The 20,128-nt window shown below is 28.7% G+C and overlaps 2 protein-coding genes across 3 annotated transcripts; one reads left to right on the forward strand and one right to left on the reverse strand.

Moving 5' to 3' along the window:
* Positions 1-5,731: 5,731 nt before the first annotated feature.
* Positions 5,732-7,128, forward strand: LOC106757776. The gene is made up of 2 exons (XM_014640565.2): positions 5,732-6,216; positions 6,325-7,128. The coding sequence occupies exon 2, from the start codon at positions 6,346-6,348 to the stop codon at positions 6,673-6,675; it is 330 nt and encodes a 109-aa protein (XP_014496051.1). The 5' UTR covers positions 5,732-6,216; positions 6,325-6,345; the 3' UTR covers positions 6,676-7,128.
* A 6,020-nt stretch (positions 7,129-13,148) lies between these two features.
* On the reverse strand, positions 13,149-17,018 carry LOC106757774 (ubiquitin-conjugating enzyme E2 variant 1C). Of its 2 annotated transcripts, none has more exons than XM_014640564.2 (5): positions 16,962-17,018; positions 16,770-16,845; positions 15,378-15,517; positions 14,581-14,706; positions 13,149-13,528 (listed from the first exon to the last, which is right to left on the reverse strand). In XM_014640564.2, the coding sequence occupies exons 2-5, from the start codon at positions 16,801-16,803 to the stop codon at positions 13,388-13,390; spliced, it is 441 nt and encodes a 146-aa protein (XP_014496050.1). In that variant the 5' UTR covers positions 16,804-16,845; positions 16,962-17,018; the 3' UTR covers positions 13,149-13,387. The 2 variants fall into 2 exon arrangements, with proteins under 2 accessions (XP_014496050.1, XP_022635008.1); XM_022779287.1 differs by having other exon boundaries at positions 16,770-16,862; positions 16,962-17,000.
* Positions 17,019-20,128: the final 3,110 nt, after the last annotated feature.

The raw sequence follows: 20,128 nt of genomic DNA on the forward strand, positions 1-20,128 counted from the left end.
CAAGTTATAAAAGTTATAAATTAGTGAAATAATTTTGTATACTAAGCTTATTTTGGAAAAACAAGCCTATAAACTAGTGAGGCAGGCGTAACCTAGAAGAGTGACTTACCAAACACATTTTCAAACTACATACAACCTTTTTTTTTTTTGTGCATGTGGATATAATAGAATACCATATCCTAGACAGGAAAACGAAAATAAAATATTTCTAGATTTTTTACAAAAAAATGGACCCTATAAGAATAAAAATTGGAGCAATTTAAGAAAATAATTGAAAATCCACTCAAACAAACTGGTGAATTTGACAAAAATGTGTTTTAAATTTGTAAACATTATTATTAGAAGTTAAATGAATCACATTTTCCAACCCCGAAAGTTGAGTGTTGGAAGATTTCACCAATACCCGAGTCAAATAATAAATAATTAAAGTAATAAATAAATCATGTCTGTATTAAAAGTTATATATATATATATATATATATATATATATATATATATATATATATATATATATATATATATATATATTAGTTTAATAATTTTTTACTTGCATGGTTTTAATAATATACATATATGAACCAGAAGAGTTAATAAATTTTGAATATAAGAAATTGTTTAATTTTATTTATCCAATTTAATAAGTAGTGATATTTTTTTTAAAATACTTATTTATTGAAATAGTTTTATTCATATAGTTATAAAACATAGACAGATGAAAAATTGAGAGGTTACAATTTAAGTGTTTATTAACCTATATTAATTAGAACATCATATACTTCTGTGTTTAATATAATTTAATATTTTTTTCCAACACACATTGAGTTAAAAGTTTGTCCATACAACACTTTTTAACATTTTTAAATATTTTATTAGAAACCTTGTTCAATGTCTAATATTTTAGTTTATTCCTTNGTTCCAATAGCATTTTTAATTTAAATGAAATTTTATGAATAGCTTACAATTCAGTGAAAAGAAATAATTGCAAATACGCAGTTGAGATTTGAAAGAAAAAGGGTAAACTATAACATTGAAATATAAGTCATTAATTAAGCACTTTTAAATGTTATATAGTGAAAAGGAAATTTTAATGTAAAAAATAAAAATAGTTACCAATATGAAAATATTGATAAAAATATAAAAGATCATGACCAAAGGAGAGATAGAATATGGTATTGCATTTTTAATATTGTTATTTGGTGATTTCACAGGGATGCAGTGAAACTTATAGTTTTTTTTTTTTTTTTTTACAGAATAATATAAAATGAGTTGAAAAAGAATGTGATATTTATTTTATCAGTAAATACAAAATAGTATGATATTTACCTTCCTACTCTCAAAGCAAAAAGTGAAAGCTATTTTGAATTTTTTTTCTTTTATATTACATTTAAAAGTTTTTTTTAAGAAATATTTTAAAAGGTCAAATTTGTTCACCAACAGAACACGAGGAAGAGAGATAAGTTGTTTATATTTTAGTTAGTCAAAATCATTGATACCACATCGCATTAATTTTTGAAGACTAAGCTTGTCGAGCATTAAACCTTTTGACAAGTATTATTCAAGACATTATTAGTAAAAAAATTGACTATTATTTTTCTTAGTTTCTTTGAATAATTTTCTTAATTTTTTTTTATAGAATAGTCTTTTTAAGTTTGGTGTACGCCTCATGATTAAATAAAGGGTTAAATATGTTTATGGTCCCTTAACTTTTAGTGAAAATTAGAATTAGTCCCTCATCAAAACTTTAACCTAATTTAGTTCTTCAATTATAGATATGTATGAATTTAATTCTTTTAACTAAATTTTGTCATGTTTATTTGATGTTTCAAACACGTTTTATGATAGCATTTGAATTGTTTACATTATTTGATATATTTTTGCTTTAATCTTAACTGAGAAACGCATTTGAAACATCAAATAAAGTTAATGGTTAAAAGGACTAAATTCATACATTTCTAAAGTTGAAGGACTAAATTATGCCAAAGTTTTGAAGAGAGACTAATTCTAATTTTGACTGGGAATCAAAAACATATTTAACCCTTAAATAAAAAAATAAAGATAACATAAATCAAATACTTTAAATAAATATAATATTAGAGGTAGTTTTTTCGCATTCATTCTTATAATTTTGTTTCGTGTCAGTTTCTTCCTTGAATATCATGGATCTCTCCTAGTGGTATAATTATGTATGCTATAAATGTTAGCTCTTTTTTCAATAGTTTAGTTTTTCCTACTATTTCTATCAACCATTTTATTAAAAATTCATTGATTTAAACTAGTTACATATCTCAATTGTAATCATGTTTTTAATCTCATATATATAAGTTATTGGATTATTGACATTGTGTACTTTTTTTTTTATCTGTTTAACAGGCAATAATGCTTATCGGAATTTTGTAAAAACCTTTCTATTAATAGTATTTTTTAGATATACAAATTTTATCTTTATATAATCCTTGTTTTATATTTAATTTATGTGTTGCATGATGACTTTAGAAGTCGAGAGTTTGAAGAAGTTGTTAGTGTGGAGTGGGCTAAACAATGCATAAACTTTGATTTTAGGATTTCTAATATGAAAGACTATGAGTTTCTTTTCTTTGAAAGTAACTCTTAATATAAGTTGTTACAGAGGGATAAGTAATATGTCAATGTTTTTTTTAATTTGAAAAAATCCATTTTGTATTTTTATTTGAAAAAGTCATTCTAATTTGGTATATAAGGATACGTAATATGTTTAACCTTCTCATCATCTTTCTAAAACTATTTAATTTCTTTTCTTATACTTTTTCTCAAAGATTTTGAAGAATATGTTCACGATTAAAAATTATCATATAGATCTTGGAGTATAGTAGAGTATACTTGATAAAAAAAATGTTAGAAGTTTTGCATGCATGAGGAATATCTCACTAGGGTCTAAGATAATTTTTTTTTTTGTTTAACATCGTTAAGATATGTTCATATTTTTAATTTTAGTTTTTTGTATGCAAATATTACATATTGTGAGAGTGAGAGCTTCAAAGATCAGTAAAAATTTTAGTTCAAGTGTAAGGAAAGTTGGTAATTCTTTTATAAGCATTTCACGTTAAATTATTTGTTTATATGGATGATGTAATCACTATATTTGATTAAGAAATTGGTGTGTGTTAACGAGTTTTGGATGATTGATGGTTTTTCGTTTGAGTATAAATAATAGGTTTGATGCATGTTATGTTTTCATTTGTATGAATATTGATAAACCATGATACATCAAATTAGTAAATTTTAGTTTTCAATTATTTTGAACTAAACATACAAATTTTGTTTGTCATGAGAATTGAGTATAATTGTTTATAAAGAACAAATTATGTGATTTGATATATGTATTAATATTTCTAAATAATACGTACTTGTTGGATGAGTCATCATTTCGTTGAGCAAAACTTAATTTTTGAAAATCTAGATAAGTTAGAGAGTCTTGCTCATTGGGTGGGTGAGCCTTTAAATAACAGTCTAAGTGTTTTGGTTCGCTATGCAAGTCACTATCTCGCAAACTAGTTTTGTGAAAAATCCAAAAAGTTAAAAAAGATAGGTTGTTGAGCAAGTCAAGTCTCGTTAGTCTTTCCAAATGTTTAGGATCGTTGTGGAAGCCATATTTTCATTCAACAAAACTGTTTTTGTAAATTTTCTAAAATTTAACATGTGCTTAACTCACTCAAGGAGCCAAATGTTGACAAAATGACATCGTGTTTTATGAACTTTAAATAAATAAATTTTTAAATGCTAAAATTGGTTTATCTTTCATTATTTTGTTATGTTTTATTAATATTATAATGAAAGATTGGAGATTGTGCATTAAATGGTAATTTGAATAGAGACCGACTCTACTAGTATTGGATTCACATAAAATAAATATATGAGACTGTGAAAGTTAATGGATGTTCTTATGAGCTAGAGTGTAACAGGAAAAAGAACCATATTTAGTAGGTTGTAAGGAATTTACTTATTCATATATGATATCCTAGTTTTTAGCATGTAGTTTTGTATAAGTTAAGATAACATGACAAGTACAAAATCCTTGAATGTACTCAACTCGCGAGTTTTTCAAAAGTAAAGTCGTATATTTGTGATATTCTAATGTTAATAGTTGATGACATGAAAGATAGGTACTTGAACTAATATGTGTAAACACTTGACTGTGATTGATTTGAATGATTAATATTATTTATAATTAAAAAAATTGTCAAAATGAAAATATTACTAAAATTTATATAGTAAAAATATAAAATATATGTATGTAAAAAATAATTATGAAAACGAAAAATCAAAGAAGCTAAAATGAAAAAAAAAAGTAATGCAAATGTTTAAAAATACAAATATCGAAAAGAGTCACACATTATAAAAACTAAAAGTTTAATTTAACACATAAATAGATGAATTGAAAAATAAATAATAGGTGAAAATAAGGAGAGAAGTATGATTTATGAGCGAAAGAGATAAGTATTTTTGTTTGGAATGATTTGTTGATTTTTGAAATGTAATGAAGGGAGGATTGGTCAAATGGTTCAATCGTAGATCCATATTGTTGTTATCTATATGTCAAGATGCTGAATTTTAAAGAATGGGAGTGTCTATTTATAGCAAGTAGAAATGCATCATTTAAAGCATGTTTCATGAATATATGCCACGTTGACCACAAAATTCTACATATGGAAATAATACTGCCCTTTTACAAATCATTTTCTTTCTTCACCACATTTCATCATTTCCTTGACCTAGCAAACTTTCTTCTGTTTCCAAATAATGCTGGGATAATAATCAGATCCATTCACATGCAACCTTTTACATTCTGTCCTTTTAAGTTGACAATCTTAATCTTTTCTTTAGTACCGAATAATTCTCAGATAAAATACAAAAATTATATCAATCAAATATGAAAATTTAAAAGATATTTTTTTTGGAAAAATGTCATCTCAAAATATACCATAAAAGGAAATGTTGATTTTGAGTCTCACTACCCAGTTAGTTTGAAAGCATTTTCATGTAAGTAAAGATGTTGATGATTTGGCTAAGTATAATGAGAATTTTATAATGTTTATCTTTTTTAGACGAAGACCGTATTGACTCCAGCACTAGTATTTTTAAAGTTCCTATCATTTATTCATTGCATAAAATAAAACGATTTCCCTGTTTGCTGAAGAATGAAAGGAAAAATTGATTTGATTTTGTAAAATAAAAAAAAGATGTTATGTTATGAATGGAATTAATTTTGAAAGGGTCTGAAAAAATGAAGTTGAAAGTATGGTGGTAGTGTGTGATGAGTAAATGTTGAACAGGTCTCTTCCCGGCTCTGTCGTTGCATTGTCAAATCACGATCAAGTTCATGACAGAAAGTATTGTTTAGTTGGTTTTAATGGTGGCAATAATGTGTTCAGAAGAATCGATGGTGGCGTGACAATAAGAGCAGGAGATCCTGTAATGTCTGTTGGACGATGGACATGGATTGTACTTTGGAAGGTTTCTTTCTTAAGAATCTGAAGAGAAGGAGAAGAAGATGATGATGGTGATGATGATGATGATCTGAGATTGAAGAAGATTGTGATGATTTCATTTAATTTTTTCTCATATTTATTTAAAAATGGGTTTGGAAATAATAAAGAAAAAAGGGTTGGGTTATTGGTATTAAATTTTGTTGGTGAGGGGTTGGATTTTTAAATAAGGGGTTTAGCTTTAAAAGCCGTTGGATTTCTCTTGCGCTGTGTTGTGTTGCTCGGAGACTTAAAACACCGACTCTTCCTCAAGCAATGAATGAAGAAAGGCCCTCCTTCTGCACTTTGTAATTGCAATATTTACTCCAAATTTCCCCTTCCTGCATACTTCTTGGGATTTTTCCAAACAATTAATACATTTCCTGGCCTCAATTTACACTCTCCTTCTACCCAATACTTCAATTCAATTCAATTCAATTCAATCCAATCCCATCGCTCTCTTTCTCTCTCTTCTCTTCTCTCTCTCCCTCTCTATCTCTCTCTCTCTACACCCTACCCCCCTCCACCTCTCCTCTCTCTCTCTCTCTCTCTCTCGAAATTAAATTAACCCTTAAATCACTCCCTTCATTTTCCTTATATAAAACGCCCATGAACCTCCACCCATTCTTGCAACAACAAAGATCACCAACACTTTGCTGGTGCCACTCTTTCTCACCACCCCTTTTCCCTTTCCCTTTCCAACAACAACCTTAAAGTCAGTCACTCCTTCTTTTTCTTCTTCTTCCTCTTTCAATTCTCATTTCTCCCTCTGTAACTCACCCTTTTCTTTCTTTTTTTTTTGTTTTTTCTTTTCTGCTTGCAGAACACAGCTCAGAGGAAAGCCATGAGCCGCAGAAATGGAAGTGGTCCGCAGCTTGACTTGAAGCTCAACCTGTCCCCGCCCAGGGTCGACCGGAGACTCGACTCACCCACACGATCGGCCACGGCATCGCCCACTTCACCTCCCAGCTCCTGCGTGTCTTCGGAGCTCAACCAGGAGGAGAAGAATTACTCCAACAGCCCTGAAGCCACTTCCATGGTGCTTGTCGGCTGTCCTCGCTGCCTCATGTATGTGATGCTCTCTGAAGATGATCCCAAGTGTCCCAAATGCAAAAGCACGGTTTTGCTAGATTTCCTGCACGACACCAAAAACCCCACCATAAGGAGGAATTAGAGTGATAGAGTTAGGATCCTGGGTTCCTAGCTCTGTTTTCTTCTGTTCCTAGCCCTGTTTTTCTCTGTTCCTAATAGTAGGACATATTATAATATTATATTATATTAGCTAGTAATGGTTAGGAATTAATCTCCTTTTTACCTTTTTACTGTTTTAACTATTCCCCCTTCTGTGGGTAGTGCTATGTGCGCTCCACTTTTACCCTCTCTCCCAACAATTTTGTCAAAGCAGGGGATGCATATTTGCAGAGACAGAAAGAGACAGAGTGGAGCGTGAATAGCACTGCTTGAATCACCTATAGAAAGAAAGTTACTGGGCAATTCGGGAATGTTAGGTATCTATTATATAGGAGCTGGGTGCTCTTTAGCGGTTAAGAAAGTGTAATAGGGCTTATAACCTCAGGTGCCCTCTTAGTTTGCTTGTTGAAATCCAACCTCGGTTTTCCTTTGACTATCTTTTTCTCTGCATCCACCGTGTTAGTGTTAGTGTTAATGTTAATTTTAATGTTAATGTTACTGTTTCATCCAACGGCACACACATGCTGTTATTGTCCACCTTAACCACCACAAAAGGTAAATAAAATATGTGAATAATAAAAATAGCCGCAACGCAACAAAAGCAAACTTGTAAGACAGAATGTAGATCTTCTGTACTTTGTGTTAACAGTTGAAATGGTTTGAAAGTTAAGGCCCACCAAACCGGTGTTAACTGCTGCATCATCTACTGCACTCTGTGAAGTCGAACCACTCATGTGCGTATCAGCATGCTTAAAAAAAAAAAAAAAAAGAAGAGGTTAAATTAAATCTGAGTTGACTTTGTGGTAGATTTTGTTGGAAGAATTGATGATTGAAAAATGAGTTATGTAATTTGATTGAGATCCCCTGACACGATGGAATGGAAAGTTTTGCATGCGATAATGACTTTGATTAAAAAAGAAGGGAGATGGTTCCAAGTTGCATGTTAGAAAATTGAAGTGTCCACGAGTATAATGAGAGAGCAATGGCGTGAAAGTCGTATGTCGTGTAGTATAAGAAAATTATGTTGTGGGTTATGAAGAGATGAAGGATGAGTGAATCAAGGGATGGTAGAGGGTGGGTTGGGTAGTTCCGAGCATTGAAAAAAAAAGGCCATTCTATTAAGGCCATTTAAATCACATAAATGCAAGAGTAATTGAGACGGTTGAGAATAATGTGTGAGATATTACGTCAGATGATAAATGCTCTATTTTCTTTTCTCTCTTTTCCACCTATTTTATCAAACACTTTCTTCTTCTTCTTTCCCTTCTTCTCTGTTCATATCCATTTTCCTATAAGCAGACCCCATAATTGCACCAACTAAGCCTCTCCTTTTGTCAGTAAATTCACATTCAAGCCGTCACAGAGCATTAATCCCTAATTTATAACCATTACATTCAAAACTTCAAATTCAGTATGTATGTAAATTTGTAGGTTAAATCAGGTGAGAAACGTCCTGGGAATTGCCACAATTAATTGTGTGTGTCATCAATAAAATAAGGTCAAGTTGAACAGCGTGCACAGCTCATGGACAGAAAGAGATCGGTCATCAAGATGAGGGTCCTAAGACTCTGTTCAAACCCCAGAAAACATCACTGTTACTATTCGATAAAGGATCATCAACCCCTTAAATCAAGCAATACAAGGTAACAAAACCACATGAAAATAAGAACAAACTAACCTTAAAAATAAGAAAGAAACATTGAGTGAATTCGATGATCTTAAGGTCTAGTCCTATATGCAACGCAGCTGTTAATATAATGTGATGCATTTCTAACAGTGAAACAAGTTTTGGCTATTACTATATTTATATTATTATTATTATTATTAATATTATTTTTGTAGCAATAACTTTAGTTATCGATATATGATCCAACATTTATTGCAATTACCACTTATCCTTTTGCTACTTGTCAACACCATCCACATCTTAGTGTCTTGCATTGCATCACATGCAACAAAGTACTGAATTAATCATTATATTTAATCTTTCTTTTTCTTATAGTTGACTATATCTTCATAACAAGGCATCTTCCTCTTCTAAAATAAAAAATCTAGTAATCATATGGTAAGTATATCAAGTTCATCCTAACACGCATGTTAAGTCAAGCAAATTAAACTTACTTATGTATATTTTTAGTTTAATGTTTTCTTTTCCATGCAAGCATAAAAGCACGTGTTTTTATCTTGATCACTGAATTATTATATCAAATTTTAAAATACTGTTAATGATAAAAGACTGTTAATAATATTTATATGATGTGATTGTGTTATCATATATGAAAAATATTCTCTAATCCATTTAATAGATAAATCATATATAGGTTTTCCTAAACTCTTCCAAATTTTAATATTCTTTTATAAGTTTTGAATGTAATTTGAAAGTGTGAATTAAAATGAGTAGAATGAATAATATATAATTAAAAATAGTTAAAAATATTTTGTCCTAAAATATTTTAAATCAGAGTTGATATTTTTATTTTTCTTCTTAGTTTGTTCGCGACTCATTATTATTGAAGAAGCTAACTATACACATGTAATTGTTTTTTAAATCTACTAACATAGAAAGAACTGTAAAACAGTTTCATAAAATCATTAAAACAATTAATAATAACCAAAATTCTTACTTGTGCACAACAATAAATAAATGCATTTATTTATAACTATCAAATTTATTATTTGTTCTTTAAAATTGAATAACTACATCATGTTTGGTAAAAAAAAAAATTTGAAATTTAGCTTATTTTTTCTTCAATATAACTAACAACAATATCATTGTTTTCCTGAAAAACCCTCAATAATAATTTAAATCTATTTTCTGACAATTCTTTGAAAGGGTACAGATTGTTAGAAAATACATTATGTTTTTCCTAAGAAGCTTTTTCCACTCATAATTAAGAGTAAAATTTCTAACAACATATTAAGTAATTAAACTATATATATTAAATATATTAAATTTGTTCTTTTAAGTGTGAACAGAATCCACAAGCATGTGCTATCTATATAAGCAAGCAACTAAGAGGTCTTAACAATCACCATCACTATTATTGTTTATAAAATTAAAAGGAATAACCAAAACTTAAAAAAAAAAAAAAAAAAAAAAAAAGAAACAATATCACCTATTTTATATACAGCTATTTCAATTAATAAAAAAGTATTTTTTTTGTTCGCGTCAACTTCGAGACGAACGAACATTTTGGCACACAAGAAGAGAATGGAAAATTTAAGGTTATAGTGAATTCTCTTTTTCAATTTATTGAAGGAAAATTCTGTCGTACAAGTAAATCACAATCCAATAAAAAAAACGTGCTAAATGTAACTACTATTTTTTTTTTAATTTAAATTTACTTTATATATAAATTAATTTGTAGAAGTTTTCTTATATGCCATTTTTTCAATCTCTTTTTATAAATTAACTGAAATTTATCAATAATATATTTTCAATTTTTTGAAGAAAAAATATCGTAAAATGTTTTAATATGAAGTTATTTAAATGACTTAATATGATATATTTTTATTTTTGTTTTTTTATTTAATTGAATTTCATTATATTTTAAAATATAATCAATTTATTCCCTTTCTTTAAATTGAAGTTAAAAATACATGAAAGTGTCTTTAAATTGAAGTTAAAAATATATGAAAGTGTCAAAATCTTTTTTTACTTTAGAATCTTATGATTTGACACATAACTTATTATAAATGTTAACATGTAATATTATAATTTTCACTGACGTTTTGTAAATTTTGATATGAAATACTTTCAAACATCAATGAAAAAATTAAATTATTTTTATTTAATAAATATTGAAACTTAATCAAATTAGAAAATATTAGATTAAAGTAAATTATAAACTTAAATATAAAATCAAACAAGTAATTAAATCTATTTAAATTTAGAAGCTAGTTTGAGTTTTTTAAATATAACTACATTAATTATTTTTAGAAAAAATTTGCTATTCATAATAGTTTTATTAGATTCAATTTTTTTTTCTAAAAAATATAAGTAATTCAGAAAATAAATTGTGTCATAATAGGGAAAAAAATATTAATCTTAAATTTCAAGCTGAAAACATTAAACATTTTAAAAGTTAATACACTTTTATATTGATTTGAGAGAATATATAAAGATAAAATAATTATAAAAATGTATTTTTTTTTTTGTATTTTTTCAATAAAAAAATAAAATAAAAAATGAAAAAATAATGTAAAATGAAAATAAAAAATATATATAAGTGAAAATATTTTTTTTTTATTTTTCTAAATATAATAACTACATAACTAATTCACAAATAAAGTTATAACTAATAAGTTAATTTAATTAAAAACTATTAGAAGTTTTCATTGTCCATGTACTAAGATTATTAATGATATTTTAGTCAACAAGTAACCAATTAACAGAATAATTAAAGTGTAACTGTTAAAGATTTAATACCTCTTTATTACGAGGAAAAATATTGTCAATAAAAAAAGTTCTAATGGAAATTTTATTTTTTTTATTTTGATCCCTGTTTAAGATTGACTATTAATGAAATGAGTCAATTCTTTATTAAGGGAATTGAATTTTCCAACAACATGTCAGTTTACATTAGAATGAATACTGTAAGATTAATAATACTGACATACAATATTAAAACTGTAATAATTATAGTAGATAATATAACAAAATATTGATTTCTTTTAATAAAAGAATTTTTAAAATTATTATAACTCTCTCACCAGTCAACCTCTTGTTGAACCATAAGTGGATGAGACGTGCTCAGCTTTTAATTTTATAAACAAAACTCTGTATTATATATGTAAAGTATAAAAATAAAGAAAATACTATAATTCAAAGATTATAATTTTTGTTATGTAAAATAACTTGTTCCCTAATAAGAAAAATAATTTTGTATATTATAATTTTGTTTATAAATTTATGTTAGGTAAGACAATGCATATTGACATCCTTTTAGACTGATATTTCAAAATTTAACAATCATATATTATAACACAATATTGTGGATGCCTCACTCACTCAACAATCATATATTATAACACAATATTGATTCTATATATATTTGGGCTGAATTTCTTTCTGCGCCCCTCTTTTTTTTGTCATGTTTCTCCATAAAATATAATATCCCCATTTTACTCTTAAATAAATATATTAAAAACTCTAAATTTACTTTTTATTTTCTGCACCTCCCTCTCCCATCTCCTTACTGCCATTTCGGTATTGATAATTTAGAGAAGGAGGATAAGCTTATATGGAACGAGAAGCTTTAGTCAAAGAAGAAATAATCGAGTAAAGGTACGAGAGTATTAAAAAATATACATTCTGGATTGAAGGTTGCAAAAAGTATTTTCGGATTGTAAATACATCTTAGAAAGTTAATTTTAGAAGAAAAAATTATATTTTGAGTTGGGCTGCGGGAAAACATCCAATCTGAAAAGTAAAAATTTGTTTGAATTGAGTATTTTAAAATATATTTTTAATTTATAAATATTTTGAAAAAAAAGAACAATTATATTTTTAATTGGATGTTCTGAAAAGAAGTTTTAAAATACTTTTCAATACACCCAATTCGGAATATAAAAATAATTTTTTTAAATAAAAAGTGTTCTGAAAAATATTTTTGAATCTAACAATATCTTCTAAAACCCTTTATACAAAATGTATTTCTTTCAAACAAAATGTATTTCTTTCAAGTTTCAGATGATACATTATATTATTGTTATTTAACATATGTTATTTAGTGTAAAAATTAATAATAAAATAAGTGTTACCCGGATTTGAATTAGTATTCCGGATTTAACAAAAGAATATAAAAAAGAGCTGGATTTGGGGATCCGGCAGCACTGTAAGCCAAATTTTGAAATTACAAAAGAATTGAGTATTGGATAAATTTTGAAATTATGAAGAATTCGGATTTCAAAATGCACGTGGACCGATCAGAAATAATTACATTCTATTTTTTTATTTTAAATTAAAATTTTAAAATTATTAAAATATCTTTGAATTAAAATTGTTTCCTTTTTAATAGAAACTTTTTTATAATTTAAAACTTGATTCACTTCCAACTAAAAAACCATTTATTTAAATTAGTAAATTCCATATATATATATATATATATATATATATATATATATATATATTAAAAAATTAGAAGAAGAAAAATTAGCAGAGTGACCGGAAAGTCTACTCTTTAATAAGAGAGATGAAGACCCTCAATCTATTTTAACTTGATTGACCGGTTTACAACTTTCGATCTCTATTAAATAGTGCGCCGACATATTTGACACTTTCGTTAGCAGTAATATTTAATTCAAATTCTAATATGGAACTCATCAAGCACCAACTGAAGTCAATGCACACACCCAAATAAATAACATTTGTCACAATTTTAATATAGCTTCCCGCTAAATTTAAAGCCAGAAAGCAAGTGAAATAAAGAAAAGCAAGATCAAAATGGGAAGCACTAATTAGAAAATACTACTTAAAGAGTTGCTTTCAATTTTTAGCATCAATAAGAGAGTTCAACATAGTCAATAATGTATGAATGTAAGGCAACAAAAACAACTCAAGCTACGGAGGTAAAGATTAAGCTCATTTGGACATTCCCTGTATGTTGTTGAACATAGAAGGATCCAGAGTATTAGATACTATATATTGCACACTGCAAGTGCAATATGACCTAATACCGGTATGATCTTGGACACTAATAGCAAGTACCTTCAGGAGGCTGGATAAGCTTGCGGTTATGTGAAGCCGCCATTTCCTTCTTCAGTTGGGTCAATATATCTTCCATGGTAAACCTTCGATGCCAATTTGCAAGAAGACCAAATTTCTTTGATTCAACCTGTCTCAATAGCAAATCCATAAATTTAGTTAGGTGATTTATCATGTTTGCAAAATGGACCAATGATAGGATGAAGGGTGAAAACATAGATGTGTATTGATAAACTAGTTCTTGGGTACAAAAGGAGGACTGTTAAAATGCATAGCTACAAGGAAGAAATGAACAAGATAAAATAAAGGGGGTTCCAAATGCCAAAGCACTGAAATCTTGCAGTCTGGTCTAACCTCTTCACCCCATGCTCCTTTCTCCCTTACCAATAAACTGTTACCCTTATTTCTTTTTGGGTATATGATCCAACCCCATTCCGCTGCCCAATCCAAGTTCAACAACTGCTTACTCTTCCTAAGTTCCAAATTTCCAGTACATTTGGAATAAGGATGAATCAACCAAGTTTTATGTTGCAAGAAAAATGCGATGGTAATGGTATGTAGTTGAAACAACCCTGTATTTTTTTCATCAGGGCATGGTCAGAGAGCATAGAAAGAATGTGTTCGAAATTGTTTTACTAGCACTCTTCTACGTATATTCCTTTCTTAGAACCCGGATCAGCTCCTAGAATTTCAGTTCGAGCTTGACTTAAACCCAAAATCTAGCTCATAGGTTCATATATAACATTTGAGTCCGTATCTCCAACCCACACTTTTCACATCAGTAACTAGACAATTAGAGTTTACAAGACATAATAGATGGTTCAATAATAACATGATAACAAATAACCCCATAGATCATTAGATCCAACAAGAACCATTACGTTAAATTCTAATACTAAGAATTCAATTTTCAACCTAATTAGTCTTCAAAGCTAGCTCGTGGAGTAAGGGTTAGCACCACTTATTTTCATTATTTTGGCAACATGATAATGAATGTTAGATCTTTCACACACTCTTTGATACATTTCTCTAACGTACATCTCATATTTATTCCCAACACCAATTAACAAATCAAAGCAAAAAATACTTTAGTTAGCATTGTGTATACTCCCTCTCTCCCACACCAACACCTATTGCATTAAAACATGTAAAAAACAGCATGTGAAAAACTATGAATTGTACCACTCCAGTTTCATGATTAACACAAGTCATATTGATCCGTGAATGAAACCGAACAGTTGGAGGCTTTTCTGGGTAATCTTTATCACAAAACAACTTCAATTGATAAATTCTTCCTTCGTGTACAGTCTGGCAGAAAAACAGAAAAAACACAATTACTGAACCAAAAAATAGTCCATTACATTATTTGGAAAAATGATAATATGACTCAATTCTCTGGTTTAAGGGTAGAATGATTCATACTTCAGATTTTTTAAAAATTAAGCTAAGAAGATTCATTAATCAAGTCAAATAGAGATTCAGTAGACTATTAGAAGATCATAATAGAAAACCAAAAACGTTACCATTAAAATCATCAGATAAATTTCAGAAGCATAATAACATTTTCAAAATTAATTTTAAAAGTTGTTGATATTATTCCCAGTAAAGTAGTATAATGATAAAGTACATATGTAAAAATATATGGAACTTCGTACTGTTATATTACTTAATTCTTAAAATTGGACTGTTAGGACATGAACGTGAACACTATACTAGTATACACATATTGAGACACAAATATGTATTTAAGGACCACTAACACGGTCAATTTGTATCACCCGAAAAGTGAAAAGTTCATTTTAGAATGCATTACTTCCACTATTGAAATGGTTGTTAAAAAGTTAAATCAATTGCTACATGAAAATTCACCAGTCCAAATAGAATTTAGCTCATTAAACTAACACATATTTGTAGAAAAATAAAAATAATAAAACAAAAACAACAAAAAAAAAACAAGGTGCTGATAGATAAATATTTACATTATAGGGGCCAATAATGGTGCCAGTCCAAGAGCGCATGTAAATATCATCACCATCGTCCATTCCATAGCTAACTGTGCCATCTCCAATTCCTTTTTCTCCCTTTTCAAGTTCCTCCAGCAATCTGAAGTTCCTCGGAACTACATTAAGGTGCAAACCCCTTTAACTACACATTCATATTGGTATTGTATATTCAATAAATGTAAAATGTAGTTATATATGTTATCCTTTCACCAAATACTAGTCACGATGTTTTGAGTTAGGAGAGAATGAAAAAACATTTAGCAATAGTTAGAGTGGTTGATTAGTTAAAGGGGTTAATTATATATAAATATGAGAATGTAAGGGACGAGGTTCATTTTGTTTTTCCCCATGTCAATTCTAGGCTCATAACGCACTACTTTATAGTCATGAACACAAGGATCAGAGCCAGAGAAAATGTTCCATATTTCTTCATCCAGCTGATGGCATGACACATTTCTTTGTTCACAGGGCATGTTCATTCAGGAGCAGGAAAAAGAATATGTCTATTAATTGGCTTATAACTTCACAAATGTAAGATGATTTATCTAATTTTGTGGTTTGTATTTACAAGGAGTTTGTTATGTCCGATTTATGATACTATTTAAAGAGTTGAATTGTCGTATTAGTAAGTCCCTACGATTACTAATGGAATCGGGTTGGGAATAAGTATCAAGAAATGCATTTTGAGAATGGTTTCAAGTAAGTTGCATTGTAGGAAATTACCCTTAGGAATCTGGTAATTATTACTCAATTTTCCTAAGAGAAGTAATATAAAAGGTCCTAGCCTACATTTCAAAAGCTAAAATCAAGTCTTTGAATGTTAGAATTTTAGTAAAATATTAAACCTAAATTATAAAAAACAGTTTTTCTTCTTTCATGTTAAGATATACAAATGTGTATCATGTAGTTATCGTGAACATGCTTCAATTCATTGTGAAATAACAGAGGACTGGCTAAACAGAAAAGGGGGGAAATATGTCAAACAGTGACTATTAAGCCAACTCACCTGGGCTTTCTTATACAAATGAAATATGAATTTCAAAAGAAGCGTACAATGATAAACACGAGAGATAACAAGACAGATTGATTCAAATTATAATTAGGGTATCCAAAAAAAAAAATACCAATATTTACACAAAATTCTCCATCACAAATAGCGTTATGGATTAAAAAATCACCTAGTTTCCATCAACAAAACTTAACCACAATAAAAATGAAACAAACAAGCAATTTTCAAATTCATCAAGGGCGACAAGTCAAGGCAACAAGAAACTAACAGAAAGCATGCGTATTCGTGAAATTAAATTTCGGTTTTGAAAAAAACGAAAAAAAGAAAAAGAAGAGAAAGATGATATATTAGAAACTAACCCACGACACTGGATCCCGCAGAGCCAAGCGTCATGGATGAGCAATTGTCGTGGATCTGATCAAAGTATCGAAATGTCTGACGAAAAGGGGAATCTGCGTAAGCAAAAATCGAAGGCAAATTTCGGAATAATAATGAAGAAAGAAAAAGAAACAGACACAACAGCGATTTGGTCTAATAGGGAAAAGTAATACCTCTATTACACCACACGTGTTCTCAGTCCACCCTTCTCCTGTCACCACCAAACGCACTGTTTGTATTTAAGATAAAAAGAAATATCTAATTTCCTTATTTTAATTACATTTTAACCGTAATTAAAAGATCCATATACTTTTAAGCAACCATCAATAAATTTAGGAACAACAAGAATAATTAAGGGGGAACTTATAAAGATAAAAATATAAAACTTTTATAATTTTTACTTATATTAATACTTTCATGTCACTGCATAAATAAGTATATGAAAAAAATTATAGATTGTACATTTTCCTTTCATATTTTAATTTCTTAAACATAAAATTTATCTTACATAAACAATTTTTTAAGTTTGAATGAAATATTAATAGTTTTCTGATTTTAATAGTTAGAAAGATAAGTTAGGAAGATAAATTGTATTTGTTTTAGGGTTAAATATGTTTTTAGTCTCTATATTTTAGAGCGATTTTGATTTTAGTCAATTTTCAAACTAAGGTACAATTTAGTTATTTGACTTTAGAAAACTCTGATTTTAGTCTTTTTTACCAAATTTTTTTAACTTTATTTGTTGTTTCAAGCACGTTTCATTATAGCATTTGGATTGTTTACACTGTTTGATACATTTTTGCTTCAATGTTAACTGAGAAACGTGCTTGAAACAACAAATAAAATTCAAAAAATTTGGTAAAAAGAACTAAAACCAAAGTTTTCTAAAGTTGAAGAACTAAATTTTATCTTAGTTTGAAAATTGACTAAAACCAAAATCGTCGCAAAGTGTAGGGACTAAAAACATATTTAACCCATTTAATTTATAACAAAACCTTATATTATTGATATTTAAAATTCGTCGATAATGTATAAAATTTGACAATAAATTAAAATTACTAATGATTTATTGATGGTCAGAAAATCGTCGATAAAAGTGTTGTTAATAAATTTTATTGACGGTTTTTTTTAATCGTCTGTAATTATCTTCGGGAAAATCTCTTGGTAATTATCGATTAAAATGTTTGTGATAATTACTGATGGAAAAATCGTCGGTAAATATCGCAATCTGGTTCTTTTTCTTTTCGTTTTCGTTCTGCTTCTTTCTTTTATTTTTATCCATCTAGTAAAGAACCCATTTAAAAAATAAATCACGCTCATTCCAAACAATGCAAGGTGCATAGTGGTGGTGACAAGCATTGGCTTTGGCTGGACTTCGAGCAAACAGCGATGGTGTTGTGCAGTGGAGACAGTTTTTGGTTGCATAGTTCCCTGAAAGGGGGAAGAATAAAGACATTGTCCCATTCCTGTGTGTGCTAGAGAAGAAAGAGTTTTAGTGGAAAACCTCAAATATAGAGACGAAGACGGAGACGATGGAGACAGAGATAATGGCCTGACTGAACGGAGTTGGAGGTGGCTTAGGCTTGCAGCTACGGTGGTTGAATGGGGAAGAAGGAGGAAAATGAGGTTGTCTCATGCAAATATGAGCAAAACATGTGAGTGAAAGAAAACAAATAACCTTTGTGTCTCACGAGCATAAAGGAAAAAGGGCAAAAAAATTCTCGCTCATTTTATTGACGAATTTACCGACGGATTCTTTTTGTCGATAAGTGACATGTCATTACTGACGAATTTTTTCCGTCGGTAAGTGACAATGCATTATCGATAGATTTATCTATTTTTCCATCAATAATGCGTATTCACTTATAGACAAACATATCCGTCGAAAAATTCTGTTCATAAGTGAAAAATAGGCAAGAAAATTTACTGATGAATTTTTTCGTCGGTAAGTGACATACGCATTATTGAAGGATTTATCGACCAATTTTTCCATCAATAATGATTTCGTCGGTAAAATTTGTCCATAAAAAAATAAAAAATTGTCGGTATTGAAATTTTATTAACGAATATATATCCGTTAGTAAAAAAGCATTGATAATTTTAAAACACACACGCATACACACACGCCCGCACACACATATTCTGCTTCGGAATGTAAATGCTTACTTAAGAACGAACTTAATTAATGTGTTTTCACACATGCTTACTTTCTTGATATTGAATTTTCTAGCTCGTCCGTACTTGTTTGTTTGCTTGTGAATGTACTTGTATAATCATCATATAACTTATGTTACATGGGAATTCAGATAAGAATGCAAGTTGATTAACATGATTCACGGAAGAGGGGATTAATTATGAAAAATTTATTTAAAGTTTATCTTATTTATGTATAAGAAAGTATCAACCTTTTTATATTATTGTTGGATTGGTGTAATTTCTATTTTCATGTTATAAAATTTTTTTATTTGATATTTTTTAATTATGTTGTGATTTTAAATTAATATACTCATTGAACTTTAAAATTGATAAATTACATTTCTTGTGGAATATAAAAGAATTTTTAATATGAATTTTTGATAAATTAAAATAAAATGATTCTATTCATGATTGTAGAAAATTTAATTTTTTACACGTTTTTTCTGACTCTACCTTACATTATGTAATTTAACAATTATAAAATATTTAAATCATTAATATTTATATTGTGTTTATCATCCCATCTTAAAGAAATATTAAGTCTAATTTTTGAAAGTGTTTATTACATTGAAGATAGAAACACTTCTTGATAGAAATTGAATTTATTATTTTTAAAGTAAATTTTAGGTTAAATTTTTTCGGAGGTCCCAATTTATGTGGGGAGTTTTTCAGTTCCATTCTTGTCTTTTCATTTTTGCCAATTTAATTTTTAAAAAAGAAAAATTGACTCAATTAAGTTCCTACAGTTAAATTAGTTTAATGGAGTAAAATTTTTTATGACATGGAATGTTGGCATGTTAAGATTTTTATACGTCACATTCATATAGTTGTATACTTGGAATTTGATAATATTTAATATTTTAAAAATAGGGTTTGTTGTTTAATTTTTCAAACACACTAAACAATGATGGCCATCATCGTCAACATCACGGGCAGACCTTATTCAATATCAAAGGTTTTCTTCTTCACGACTCATTCCCAATATCCACGCGTCGCTATCGTCTCCTTCCGCCATCGCGACGCCGTTTGCACTTCGGCGTGGTCGAAACTAAACCCACGTCCACCATCGCGAGTCGCTTCGAAGGAGGAAAGCTCTCACAACTCTCACCGCTGGTGCCATCGCTGTAGCCCCTCACCACACCGT

The sequence above is a fragment of the Vigna radiata genome, chromosome 3 (assembly GCF_000741045.1).
Source record: "Vigna radiata var. radiata cultivar VC1973A chromosome 3, Vradiata_ver6, whole genome shotgun sequence".
Lineage (NCBI taxonomy): Eukaryota > Viridiplantae > Streptophyta > Magnoliopsida > Fabales > Fabaceae > Vigna > Vigna radiata.